At 38.7% G+C, this 13,423-nt stretch overlaps 1 protein-coding gene across 1 annotated transcript in view; it reads left to right on the top strand.

The window, feature by feature from the left end:
* Positions 1-1,383: 1,383 nt before the first annotated feature.
* Positions 1,384-13,423, top strand: part of LOC111152069 (abhydrolase domain containing 10) — a 14,590-nt gene continuing 2,550 nt past the window's right edge. The window contains exons 1-4 of the mRNA XM_022510363.1: positions 1,384-1,574; positions 4,539-4,722; positions 9,347-9,458; positions 9,780-9,917. Coding sequence (XP_022366071.1) covers positions 1,436-1,574; positions 4,539-4,722; positions 9,347-9,458; positions 9,780-9,917 — 573 coding nt within the window. The 5' untranslated portion in view covers positions 1,384-1,435. The remainder of the gene's footprint in view (positions 1,575-4,538; positions 4,723-9,346; positions 9,459-9,779; positions 9,918-13,423) is intronic.

Here is a 13,423-nt window from a genome sequence, read left to right as displayed (position 1 = left end):
ACAGTAACCTGAAGTAGAAAAAAAGAAGATCTTACGTGATGATGCTTGTCACCCCCAGGATTAATTGGAAGGGTCCCAGAGCTAAAATTCAGAAACCCCTATGCCCATTGAATGACTATTCAACCATTTTTCTATTATTGACTACTCCATTTTTTTTCTTCTGCTTCCTTCTAAAAATGGTGCAGATAAAAATTTAGCAGATAAAATCTGCTAAAAATTTAGCAGATAATATACCGCCTTATGAACTAGTGTTGTTTTCTACAGGAGAATCACAAAGTGGGGCCACTGGGTCAAGAGCACTGAAAATTATGCATATTTTATAAATCCTAATAGATGTGGTGAGATTACCTGACAGAAGAATTTAGCAGCTGACCCCCTACCAACCCTACACGAGTGCCAGTTTCCCAGGGTCCTTGCCAATAGTTGCTCTTTTTAATTTTTGCAAATCTGATGTGTGAGAAAAGTAACGTTATTTTTTCAATTTGCATTTTTCAATTAGTGAAGTTGAATATCTTCACGTATGAACTGCCTATTCACAGACATCGACTAACTCTATTGAAATTATAGATTTTTTTCCCCGTTTTTTTCTAGGAGCAGGCTGAATAGAAGTATTAACGTTCTGTTACCTGTTCTGTAAAATCAGTTTTTCTAGACTCCCATTTGACTCAAGATGAGTTTTGCCGTTCAAAAAGTTGAAATTTATATACATTTTTAAATGAATTTAGTTTCATATCTTGCTTAAGAGAGTCCCTTCTATCCCCAAACTATTAAAATATTCTCTGTACTTAAATCCTCTCAATTTTATTTTTCCGTTGAGATCGTTTATCTACTGGGATTTATTTTGCACATAACACGAGGCAAGGGACGGAGTAATTTAAAAAACAAACAAACAAACAAAACAACTGTCAGGCATCCAAAGAGCTTAAGCAAAATCGAAGGAGCGGTGGACAAGTCCGCTCTGGGTATTTCTGCAAGCAGGATTAAGGTCAGATCTTGGAAGCATTTCCGGTATGGCTTAAAACTATCAGGGCGGGAGAGCGATTTATAATGCAAGCAGCCTAGCTAGCATTTTATGCTTTCGCTCCCTAGTGTCCTCGGGATGATCAGATGGTTTCCTATCTAGGAACGTTGGATACTTATTCTCTCCGCACCCTCAGCCACGGAATATCTATCTGCTCATTAAAAAGGTCGGCTATTGAGGTCAATCAAAACATTCCCAGCCATCAAGGGCAAAAACTGCCGGAGAGAATCAGCTGTCCAATAGTGAGGGGAGGGCAAGCGCGACGACGCTCTGCGCATGTGCTCTCTCTGTTGAAACTCTCCCGGGGTGCTCTTTAGCAAGTCCGGGCTTCCGGCCGGTGGCGCATGCGCAGCCTAGTTATTGTGCGCTGAGCGACTCTGTAGGTCAGCTCGGTGCTCAGGGATTTCTGGGAAGATGGCCGCAGCCGGCATGGCGTCTCTGGGAGCTTGGGTACCTTGTCGGAGGTGGAGCAAAGCGGCCGTCTTCGGCTTCCACCGTGGCCTCACCGCATTATTCAAAAGGAAGCTCGAGGGGACGCCACGGTGGCTCCCAGGTTAGTGGCCGAAAGGCGGGAGAAGTACGCGTTCTTTCGAACATCGGGTTTAGTCCGTTCCTGTTTAGTGCGTTTTTGGCGCCCTATTTAAAAATGTTCATCCCCCATTCTTAGTATCCTTGTTTTAGGCGCTTTCAACAATTCTGGTGGAGGTAGTAAGAAGACCTCTTCTTGGTTCTGGGTATCCTGCCCCGGCCCTTGCTGGCGTTTTCCGCTTTGCAGTTTCAGGATGATACTCTGCCTGTCTCCCCGCGTTAAGCGCCAACACCGGGAAATATTAAGATGTGCGTTTATTAGTTGCTTTTTCTGTCTTTTCTCTTCAGGTCTAAGGGCTTTACAAATCTTGACTCTGTTAGGATGCTTAGACCTGCCTTTGCTTCACTAGAGGGAATTTACGATATGAACTTTTTTGTTGTTGCAAAAGTGTAGATTCGGTCATCCAGCCTAATTTCTGATTTTGCCTTTTCGATATTCCCAGCTCAGTGAAAACCATAATCATTACTCAACAAAGGAAACTAAAATTTGGACCAAAAATGAGAGCATCTGAATATTTTATCTTGTGTTTGTTTGTTCTCCGTACCACCCTACCCTCAGTATATGTAGTCTGTCTTTCTGAATTTTGTCTTTTTATTCTCCGGTTGTGTTGTTTACACCTTTGCCATAGAAGCTGCCGGGTGCGCTGTGCTTGCAATAGAGACGTCATTGCTGACACCCTTAGTTTTAGTTAAAAATTTTAAGTGTGTATAATCAGTTTAACTTACATTTAATTGTATACAACCTAAAGGCTTGTTGTATATAAGTTCCTCCAGCGAAGTATGGTATGTCAGTTCATTAACTAGACTGTAATACTCTTTCATCTCCTTGGCACACCGTTAAGGACTTATGCATCAGGCTTTGAGCTAATCCTTCTAATATAATAAGATCATTTATGGGTGTAATATTAAGAACCTGTCCACTTACAACTCACCAAAATGAAGTAAATTGTAATTGTCTCTGGAAGAAATTCCTGTTTTGGGCAGTAATATCAAGAAGAAGGTAGGAGGGATATTTTTGAGTGCCGGAAGGAAATGGGAAGTTGACATTTTTGCAAATACAGTCCACCAGCTAACATAACTGGCCCCTGTTAGCCCTGGTTTTCACTAAAAGTTTTAGATTTGGCATATTTCACTATACTCGGAAACTTTGAAACACACTTGTATGTAATAGGGATAGCGTTAGGCCTTCAATTCAGTTTTTAAAATTCAATTTCTTTGGCTGCCTGAATGGCTCAGTTGATAGAGTGTAGAACTCTTAATCTCAGGTTTGTGTGTTTAAGCCTCACCTACTGTGAGCATAGAGCATAGAGCCTACTTAAAAAAATCAGTCTCAAATCCAAAATGAAGGAAGCTTTTATTAACTCACATGGAGGGGGCCAAGATGTTTTCATTGGCCACAGTAAAGGAGAGGAAGGCTTCATTTAATGCAGGAGATTTTGTTGGTCCAGAAAAAGACCGTAAGGAAATACACAAACCTATTTTTTTTTAGATTTATTTATTTACTGAGAGAGAAACCACGAATGTGTGTTTGTGTGTGTGTGTGTGTGTATACGCGTGCGTGTGTGCACATATGTGGGGGCAGGGGAGGGAGGGAGAGAATCCCAAGCAAACTTCAGGCTCATCACAGAGCCAGATGCTGAGCTCCATCTTGCACCCAAGGTCATGACCTGGGCTGAAATCATAGAGTTGGATGCTTAACCCAGCGCCCCATAAACCTAATTTCTTTGGAAGGAGGAGGTGGGATTCTAAATGACTTAATGTTCTTTAAATATCTTTTTACTTTATTTTTTAAGAGCAAGTATAGATTTTATGGTGGGAAAAATCTTCAAAAACGATGAAACAATGAGTAACTTTGTAAAGTTTGCCAGTTGTACTGTTGTACTTAAATTGCATGAAGATCTGTGTAGCATTCACAAAAAGCCAAACCAACAAATAAAACATGCAGTGATTGCAGGACCCTATGAGAAATCTTTTTCCAAAAATGGTACTATTATAAATTATTAAAGGTTACTTGTAAAGAAACTGCTCATTGAAGCCACCTCAGGTAATAGAGAGTCATGCTTGGCTGTTAACCATGGCCGATGATTTTGTGGGTGGCAAGGGAGCCAGTGGTAAAAGTAGCATACCAGCACCCCCACCTTCGGAACAATTTCTCAAGGGCAGGCCAGAGTTGTTTCTTCCTCTCTGTACCAAACAGTAGAGGATGTGAAACTCCTCAAACATAGACAAAATTAAAATCATACAAGAAAAGGCTAAAACTAGTGTAGATAAATCTGAATTGATACTATTTAGGAGAGATGATACAGCAGCAACAGAAAACATTTTTTACAAGTCTTTATCTTTTATTGCCTTGAAATTTTCTCCTCATTGCATATTTTGAAAGAATCAGGATTGGACCTTGCTCAAAGGCTGATTTTGATATGAGTTCAGAAAATAACCATCCATAGGCTTGTGATTTTAGTACTTCAAGTCTTTGTTTTTCCTCTTAAATGGAAGTAGTTTTGACATCAATTTGACAAAGTTAAGATTGAAAACATACAGTTGCCCCTTGAACAACATGGGTTTGACTTTAAAGGTCCACTTATACATTGGTTTTTTTTTTTTTCAATAAATTGCACTACTGTAAATATATTTTCTATATGATTTTCTGAACATTTTCTTTTCCCTAGCCTACTTTGTCGTTAAGAATATGATACGTAATATATACGACATACAAAATATGTGTTAACTGTTTATGTTATCTGTAAGGCCTCCAATCAATAGTGGGCTATTAGTAGTTATGTTTTTGGGGAGTCAGAAGTTACACGTGAATTTTCGACTCATGGGGAGTTAGCATCCCAACCCTCATGTTGCTCATGGGCCAATTGTATATGGTTTTCCAGAAACGGTATTTGTGAACTGTAGTTTATGTTTTGTGTACTTTGTTTAGCTTGCAGACAAAAGACATCAGTCTCTTTCCTTAGTCGACCAGACCTTCCAAACCTGGCTTATAAGAAGCTAAAAGGCAAAAGTCCAGGAGTTATCTTCATCCCTGGCTATATTTCTAATATGAACGGTACAAAAGCATTGGCGATTGAAGAGTTTTGCAAATCTCTAGGTCACGCCTATATAAGGTAGGAACAACGCATTTCAGAGAAAATACTACTACCATTTAGCATGGCAACAGAGAATTATTTCTGCTTTAACCAATTAAAGCAAATGCCAGTGCTTTTATGAATTAACTTATTTTAATGGTCTGTAAACTTTAACCTGGTGATTTCGGGTTATCATAAATGAAACCTTTAAAAGATCTGTTTTAAAATGGTCTTTGTGCCACACTGGCAATGCTGGCAGGAAAGGAAACCAGTAGTAACTGAACTCTGGATATAATAATCTAACATGACAACAAACCAATAATAGTAGTTGGCGTTCTTGTGATGTCGTAATTATATTGTGGTTTTCCATTGGGGACATAAAGGCTTTTATTTGGCCATTCTTTATAACTCTACTTTTAAATTACGTATTTAAAAAATGTATGAATTTAAGAATATTGTATATTTTTCATGTCTCTTACCTGGGATATTTTAAGTTCTCATTTCCTGTCCTCTTCATATTGAGCGCATTCATTCCCTTGGTTTTAAGTTGTAGTCTGTAACTCCAAAATTTATTTCTCTGGCTTAGTATTTTCATTGGTGTTCCGTGCCCCTATAAAAAAAGTAAATAAATAAAGGTATTCTAAAATTAGTATTGTATAGTTCACATTTCCAGTGAGTTTTCTCTTTCCCCTCACTCCTGTAGTCTGATTATGTAGAAGGATAAATAGAGAGGATATATGTTGTTTAACAAAAATTTGATTTCACAGTTCCTAATTTTTCATACTGATAATTATTTTAGTAAAAGAATGTGCTTACTTTGTTGTTACTGGGTTTGTTTACCTTAACAATCATTTATATAGAGCCTGATTTGCCAGAAAAGATAGTATTGTTTAGTAGAAAGAACACGGCCTGGGTTCAATAAGTACAGGTATTAGAATCAGTTCCAGCAATAACTGTGACAAGATGAGTCAGCTCAGTAACCCTGGAACTGTTTTCTTCATCATAAAAAAGGGGCAGGTTGAACTAAAGATAATTACTGAATCCTTTTTATCACTAACAGCCTAAAAATGTATTCATCTAAATTGTTAGTAGTTTCACTAAAATTCGGTCAGTGGGTCTAGAAAATACATCCTTCAGAAATAAGATAATAAATTTTTAAAACTAAAAAACTTCTAGATTTTATTCAGTATATTAGCTGAGATTATGTCAATTATACGGATTTAGTGTTACTCCTTTTATCATATTAACTGAGTGGTTTTTATTTTCATGCTCAGAACTTTCAAAAATCTGTTCTGACTTAACTGTTATTCTGAAGTCTGGACTATCTTTTCCAAGTATCTGTCTTTTCCAAGTATCTGTCTTTTCTAACACTATTGCTGCCTCTCTGCCTACTGTGACCTACCTCTCTCTCTCTCTCTCTCTCTGTCAAATAAATGAATAATTTAAAAAAAAAAAAAGAAATGGTACGTATGGCTATAGGAAAATGGTTTCTTTTTTTTTTTTTTTTAAGATTTTATTTATTTATTTGACAGAGAGGGAGAGATCACAAGTAGGCAAAGAGGCAGGCAGAGAGAGGAGGAAGCAGGCTCCCCGCTGAGCAGAGAGCCCGATGCGGGGTTCGATCCCAGGACCTTAAGATCATGAGCTGAGCCGAAGGCAGTGGCTTAACCCACTGAGCCACCCAGGCGCCCCGGAAAATGGTTTCTTGATCTCCTCTCCCCATGCCTAACTTAAGATTGAGTTAGAGCTCCAGAATGTAGGACATGGCATTAGGGCTAGTATTCTCTCATAGTTATTTGTCATAGAATAATTAATTGTAGATTTAAGGATATGTCCCAGAGTGTTGAGGCTGCCAGAACAGTGGTGTGTTGCTGTGTCTTAAAGCCCGAACAGCTGAATATGTTTAAATTATCTTCGTCCCTTGATTAGGGTTCAGCAAGAGTGAACTGCATTTTTTACCCATACCTTTTAGTATCACTGAATGTTTGCCTTTCCCTCTTTGGAGGGACTCTACGTATATTCTGCATCTGCAATGCATATTAGGTTAGTTTTTTGTTTGTTTTAATTTTATTTGTTTATTTGACAGAGGGAGCATAAGCAGGCAGAGTAGCAGCAGAGGGAGAGGGAGAAGCAGGCTCCCTACTGAGTAAGGAGCCTGACACGGGGCTCGATCCTAGGACCTTGGGATCATGACCCGAGCCCAAAGCAGCAATGCATATTTGGAAGGCAGCTGTAAAAGATGCAGCAAGTAGAGATGCCCAATTGCCCAGCAGGGGAGGGAAAAGGAGGATTGGCCAGTGTCTTTCCTCTTCTCCTGGGTCTCACTGCCGTGTCCCCTGGATTGTGAGAAGTAGTAACTGTGATTGAGGCTTCAGCAGTGCCCTCGTTACACAGTTCCCATGGGTCCCAAATCATTTCACTTTATACCTAAAGAAAATGTTTATTTCTTCTTTCTCCATGACTTATAAATCCCTAAGAAAATGTTGTATGCTATTTATCACATATATATTCTTACACGTACACTGAAAACACTAGGATTAGTTTTCACCAGATTTGAAGAGTAAACAAAATCCTTCAAATTTGAATAAAGTGATTCTTTTTACTTTTATCTTCCACTTTTATTTATTTAGTATGTGTTGTGATACTCAAGTGTATGAGGCATATTAATTACATACCTTGCTTCTGAATGCAGAGACAAACCAAAAAGGGTGTTCCCTGCGAGGATCTGATAGTCTCACAGCAATGATGAGGCACACTACACACACAAACTGTCTTCTAGAGTAGGTTATAAGAAATTGATTGTGACTGCTAAAAGTGAATTCTGTATAAGTTTCATTAGGTAGAGATTTTTTCTTCAGCTTTTCTGGGAAGTTTTTCCAGCAAAAAAACATTCATTTGGACTAAGCTCTAAGAGCGTATGAGCTGTGCAAATGAAAGGAGAAGGTACTCAGGTGAAGGGAATAGTAGGAGGCATGAAACAGGACAAAGAGCAGGAGCCAGGTGAGTAACAGCAAATTGTTTAGTTTGGCCAAGGCAGTAGTGGCCTCTGATGAAATGATAAAAGGTCAGTCCGACATGACCAGAAGCTAGTGGTCTATAAAAACAAGCTAACGTGCTAAATGTTTATGTTGTCTGTCACAGGGAACCACTGAAGTTTATGCCATGTCAGTATCATGTCGCAGAAGAAACCTGACAGGTATAAAGTGGATCCATTCGGAAAGAGACTAGTCATAGAGACAGGAGGCTACTGTGATAGGCCAGGTTTGCAGCATAATATTGGTCTTACCGAATTGCAGAGAAAGAGATGAATGAGAAGAAAGGAGAGAGAGTGAGAGAGAATGGTACAGGAGGAAGCAGTGTTTCGTACCCTGGGGAAAAAACAGATTAGAATAAAACAGTCTGCTCTTGAAGAACTGACAGCGCAGTCAGACAAACATTTGAAACTTGATTACAACATAGTATGAAAAGTGTTGAGGGAGTACATACAAAGGAAGTCACTGATGGTAGTAAGCAGGGCATGTATGTCAAAGAAAGTGCTTCAGAGGAAGTGCCTTGACTTAAACATTGAGTAAGAGTTTGGGTGAGGAAGGAAGGCTTCCCCCAGGGACTGGGGTTTAAGGCAACCTGCAGGTGTGGTATGATACTTCATGATCTGTTGAATTGAGCCTTGAAGGAATGTAAAATGCACAGATCACACAGACTTCGAGCCTGAAGACCTCGAAAGTTGGAAGGAGATGCAAACTAATGGGATGAGTTGGTGTTCATAAATTTGATTTGCCTCCTTCCTTTCATTAATTTAGTAAATACTAAGCATATACCATTTGCAAGGTTCTGATCTAGGCACCAAGAAAGCAGTGTGGGGAGCACAATAGTCTGGGCCCATATGGTGCTTCCATTCTAGTGTTGGAGACAGACCACAAACACATAGATTTCTTTTATGTCAAGTAGCAGTATATGCCATGAAGAAAATAAAGCAGGGGACGGAATTCGAGAATGATGAAAGAAGCACAGTTTTGGTTTGAGTTGGTCACAGAAGGCATCGCTGGGGATGTAACATTGGAGCAGGAGGCCTGAATGAGGTGAGGGAGCAAGCAAACTGGCTCTCTGGAAGTGTGTAGAGAGAAGCTGATGTAAAACTCCTGAGGCACAAACGTGGGTGGTGTATTCCATCAACTTCAGGAAGGCGAGTGAAGATAACAGTTGGGAGGGAGGGCACAGGAAGAAACGATCAGAGAGGTAGTCAGAGGCTAGATTATGGTATGGACCTTATATTTCATTTAAAGATTATAGAAAGCTTTCAGAGGGTTTGTGCAAGACATGATTTTTGTTTTAAAAGGATCACTGATGACTACATGGGGAAGAGACTACGAGGGTAGGAAAGGGTGGCAGGAGACCTAAGAAGAGACTGTCACACTGGTCCAGTCAGAGGAGATCGTGACGGGGAGCCGCGGCTGGTGGTGGGGAGGGCGAGAGAGTTAGTGGCTGGAGGCGATATTTGAAGGTAATGCCAGTAGCATCTGCTGAAATATAGATTGACCTCAGTGTTTCATTTTAATATATTTTAACCTTTGTAATAATGGTAAATGTACTGTCTTCCTCAAAAATCAGAGAAACAGACATATAAATAGATATTTAGATGTAGATTGGTTTTCCCTTTTTCTAGGTTTGATTACTCAGGAGTTGGAAATTCGGATGGCAACTTAGAAGAATGCACGGTGGGAAGATGGAGAAAAGATGTTCTTTCTATAATTGATGACTTAGCTGAAGGACCCCAGGTGACTGTTTTTGTTAAATGTGATTATTGACTAACCTCATGCTTTTTTAACTGTTTCTTTAGCTATGAAAATTTAATCGTTTAAATATTTAACCATCAGTTTTGGTATTTGATTTAAATTTGTTCTGTCATTTTTACTTTCTTACAAAATGTAAGTAAGCATTTTATTTTTCACTGCAGTCATAATTTTAATTCTGCTTTGTGCCAAATATTAAAAGTCTGGGAGCTAATGGATGTAGAAGACAAAAGTACATACATAAATTACTCAGTCCACTTACAGAAAAGAAAATTCCTCTTTAAAACTATAAATTTTTATTTTTAGATACTAGTTGGATCTAGCCTTGGAGGATGGCTTATGTTTCATGCTGCAATTGCAAGGCCACAAAGGGTTGTTGCCCTTATTGGTATAGCAACAGCTGTAGATGGCCTAGTGACACAGTTCAATCAGCTTCCTGTTGAGGTAAGTCACAAGCAACCTCCTGTCATTCTCCTGCACCCTCTTTGAATATTTGTTCATGTGTCATCTGTCCTTTGACTTCCTTTGCTGGCTCATCTTTTTGCCTTAGCTGCCTTTTTGTGTACAATCTCTACCTTCTTTAACTAATTGGTCTCTTGTTCAAGGTTCCCTTTTTTTCACAGCCTCTTCAAATCATTCTGCTGAATATTTGAACCATGTTAATGAAATCACACTTAAATTCTTTTTTTAGCAACATTTTCTTTATAAATCACATTTACTTATACATTGTGATCTCTTTTTGTACCTCTTATTCTTACTTTGTGACATATGGGAAATAGTACTTATGATCTTATTAGACTTGGGTCATCAGTTCTGAAACTTTTTTTTTAAGTGTGAAAGCAGCCTCAGAACCTTTCCCAGCAGAGCTCTGCAAGTACACACTATCAGTCGATCAGAATTAGCACACAGGAGATGAGATTTGCCATTCCTGGCTTAGACACTTAGTTGGCATTCTTTTCTACAACTAATTCTCACTTTAAAAAAAAAATTGCTTTTCATTATTAGCATGCCTTTCAGCAAATCATGGTTGAAATGAGGTTTCTGAAATGAATGAAGGTAATGTACTTGTTATACTTCATTATTGGGCATATGTTTAAGCACTTCACTTGTCTGCAGGGGTAAAGGAATCTAGGGTCAAGGCTGTTTGTGTATATTTTGTTACTCTTTTGTGATCAGTTGAGTTCTCTTTGCCTCTCTTTTCCCTAAGGATCTAAATGTCCCTGTGGACCATGATCCTGGCAGGATTGAGGCACAGAAAATAAAAGAAAACCAGTTGTGTGTTGGTTCAGATAATGTTGTCCCAAGGCCAGTAGCCTCAGTTCCACCTGACAACTTGCTGGAGATGCACATTCCTGAGCTTCCCCTTGCGGCCAGTGATCTGCTTTAGTCAGCTGAAGTTGGAGAACCACTGCGCTAGAGAGCAGATGAGCACATGGAAGAGGGAAGAAGTACATGTAGTGTTGAATAGTAGAGTATATTGACGTTTGCCTCATTCTGCACTGGTGCATACCAGTGCCATAGATTATACAGTTCCGAGCTTATTCCTCAGTCCACATTCTTCTCAGCTTCTGGAAAAAATGGCATTGTTTGCAAATGTGGTTTTATGTCATTTCCTCTGAGGGCTAAGATTACAAAGCTGGTCTACCTTGCGCTTATATTTCTGGGGGAAAAAATTATTATTATTATTTTTTTTTTTTTTTTTTGCTATCTTAGTTGATTCTCATGCATGCATAGTTGCTCAGTGTCCTCATTCTGCTAAATTCTACCATTGCATCTTTCTGCATATAAACTTTGAACCCTTTACCCTGTCCTTTAACTCAGTTAAATAGTGGCTCTCCTACTAGGAAATTACTTCAAGAACATAGCAGATTGAGGAGGAGGTGATTAAATAATTTTTTTGTTGTTGTTACAGTAAATGACAGGATCTTTGTATATTTCTTTTTATGTGTATGTATCCACATTACTCAGGGAGGATATGGTAAATATCACCTAAGTGACTGAGAAGATCTATGGCCTGCAAATCAGGGCATGTCTTTGCTAATCCTGAATCAGACCAGCAAATGGTTGTTAATAGAAGCATGTTAATTTAAAAGCATTTATAAGGGAAGAGCAGAGGCACTAAGAACACTATCTCTTCTTCACAGAAGCAGTTACCTCTAACAATGGCAAGGCAGCAAAAGTGGTGATTGTTACTATCATCTTTAGCCCAGGCAGTGTTAACACTCAGCATTGCTTATTGTGTAGGAACAGACTCTAACAATGTCTCCTTCTTTGAACACTTGAGGCCATCAGACAGGAAGCACAGCTGTTTCGAATATAAGCTTTGCAACCACATCGCCTTGATGTGGTTTCTTCTAGCTGTAGAACTTAATATATATTGTACGTTTTCTTCGGTTAATGATGTTTTTTGCTCTTCTGAACTTTTTGTTTTTGAGGGTTCAGTACATATAACATCCTGTAAAGTGAAGTTTGTTCTTTGGACAGTATTCATTCAATTCAGTGGCAGATAACAGCTTGATGGGAACGGGGATACTTAAAATGCAGCTGTTCTTAATTATGTCTTAGTAATTACCATGGTTCCCACTTCATCTAATAACCAATGAAACTCAGTTCTAATTACTGAAATTAGAAATTTAGGAATTATCCTGAGTACCATGAGGATTACTGAACATCAATTTTTTAAAAAATATTTTATTTATTTATTTGACAGATCACAAGTAGGCAGAGAGGCAGGCAGAGAGAGGAGAAAGCAAGCTCCCCGCTGAGCAGAGAGCCCGATGCGGGGCTCGATCCCAGGACCCTGGGATCACGACCCGAGCCGAAGGCAGAGGCTTTAACCCACTGAGCCACCCAGGCGCCCCTGAATATCAATTTTTGCCTTAAATATTCAGTTCCCATGTTTTAATGAAGAAGATTCCTTGATGGGGCGCCTGGGTGGCTCAGTGGGTTAAAGCCTCTGCCTTCGGCTTGGGTCGTGATCCCAGGGTCCTGGGATCGAGCCCCGCATCGGGCTGTCTGCTCAGCAGGGAGCCTGCTTCCACCTCTCTCTCTGCCTGCAAATAAATAAATAAAATCTTTTTTTAAAAATGCCTTGATATTAATATAGATTCATGTATCTCACAGTTTTTAAAATTTTATTACTTTCAAATCATTTGAAGACATGGTGAAGAGTATAGCCTTCAGATACACAGCTTTTTCACATCAGTAAATCATTTTGGAATTTTAAAGAATATATTAAAATGCCTAAATACATACGGATTATAGCATACATGTTTTACTGTTTAAATTCTTGTTTTCCTTTCATATTGCAGTAAATTAATGTATTTTAAATATGGAAAAACCATATCTTCACTGAAAATTTAAATACAAAAATTTTCAATATATTATATTTGGTTTTTCTTTCATTTTATTTTCCCTTATTTTTGATAAGATGTCCACCTATTTTTCTAGTTAGAAATGCCCTTAACATGATATGATTGCAAGAGCCATAAAAATATTTATATCTTGATATATTAGTTAAATATAATCTTTCCAAATAAGTTATTATATACAGATAAATCTTTGTGCTCAAGATGTTCATAGAAGTACCCAGCAGTTTGGAGATTCGTACATAGCAGAGCAGCTCCCTCGCTGCAGTCTATTGCAATTCAGCCCTCGACACAAGGGTTTGCATTTTTTTAATATTTTTAAAAATAAAAAAATAAAGGAAAAAAATATAAAAAAAAAGAAGTACCCAGCAGTATGGAAATATTTAATTAGCTTAGATCCAGTATAATGGACTACTGTGCAACCTTTGAAAACCTCATAGAATTTTTTAAAAACCCAGATATTATGTAGAAGTAAAGCAATGTAGAAAACTCTGTATGGGGGCGCCTGGGTGGCTCAGTGGGTTAAGCCGCTGCCTTCGGCTCAGGTCATGATCTCAGGGTCCTGGGATCGAGTCCCGCATC

This window comes from Enhydra lutris, unplaced genomic scaffold, assembly GCF_002288905.1.
Source record: "Enhydra lutris kenyoni isolate GAN:26980312 unplaced genomic scaffold, ASM228890v2 scaffoldscaffold2, whole genome shotgun sequence".
Lineage (NCBI taxonomy): Eukaryota > Metazoa > Chordata > Mammalia > Carnivora > Mustelidae > Enhydra > Enhydra lutris.
The sequence above is the reverse complement of the archived record's forward strand: the minus strand, read 5'-3'. Positions and strand labels throughout refer to the sequence as shown.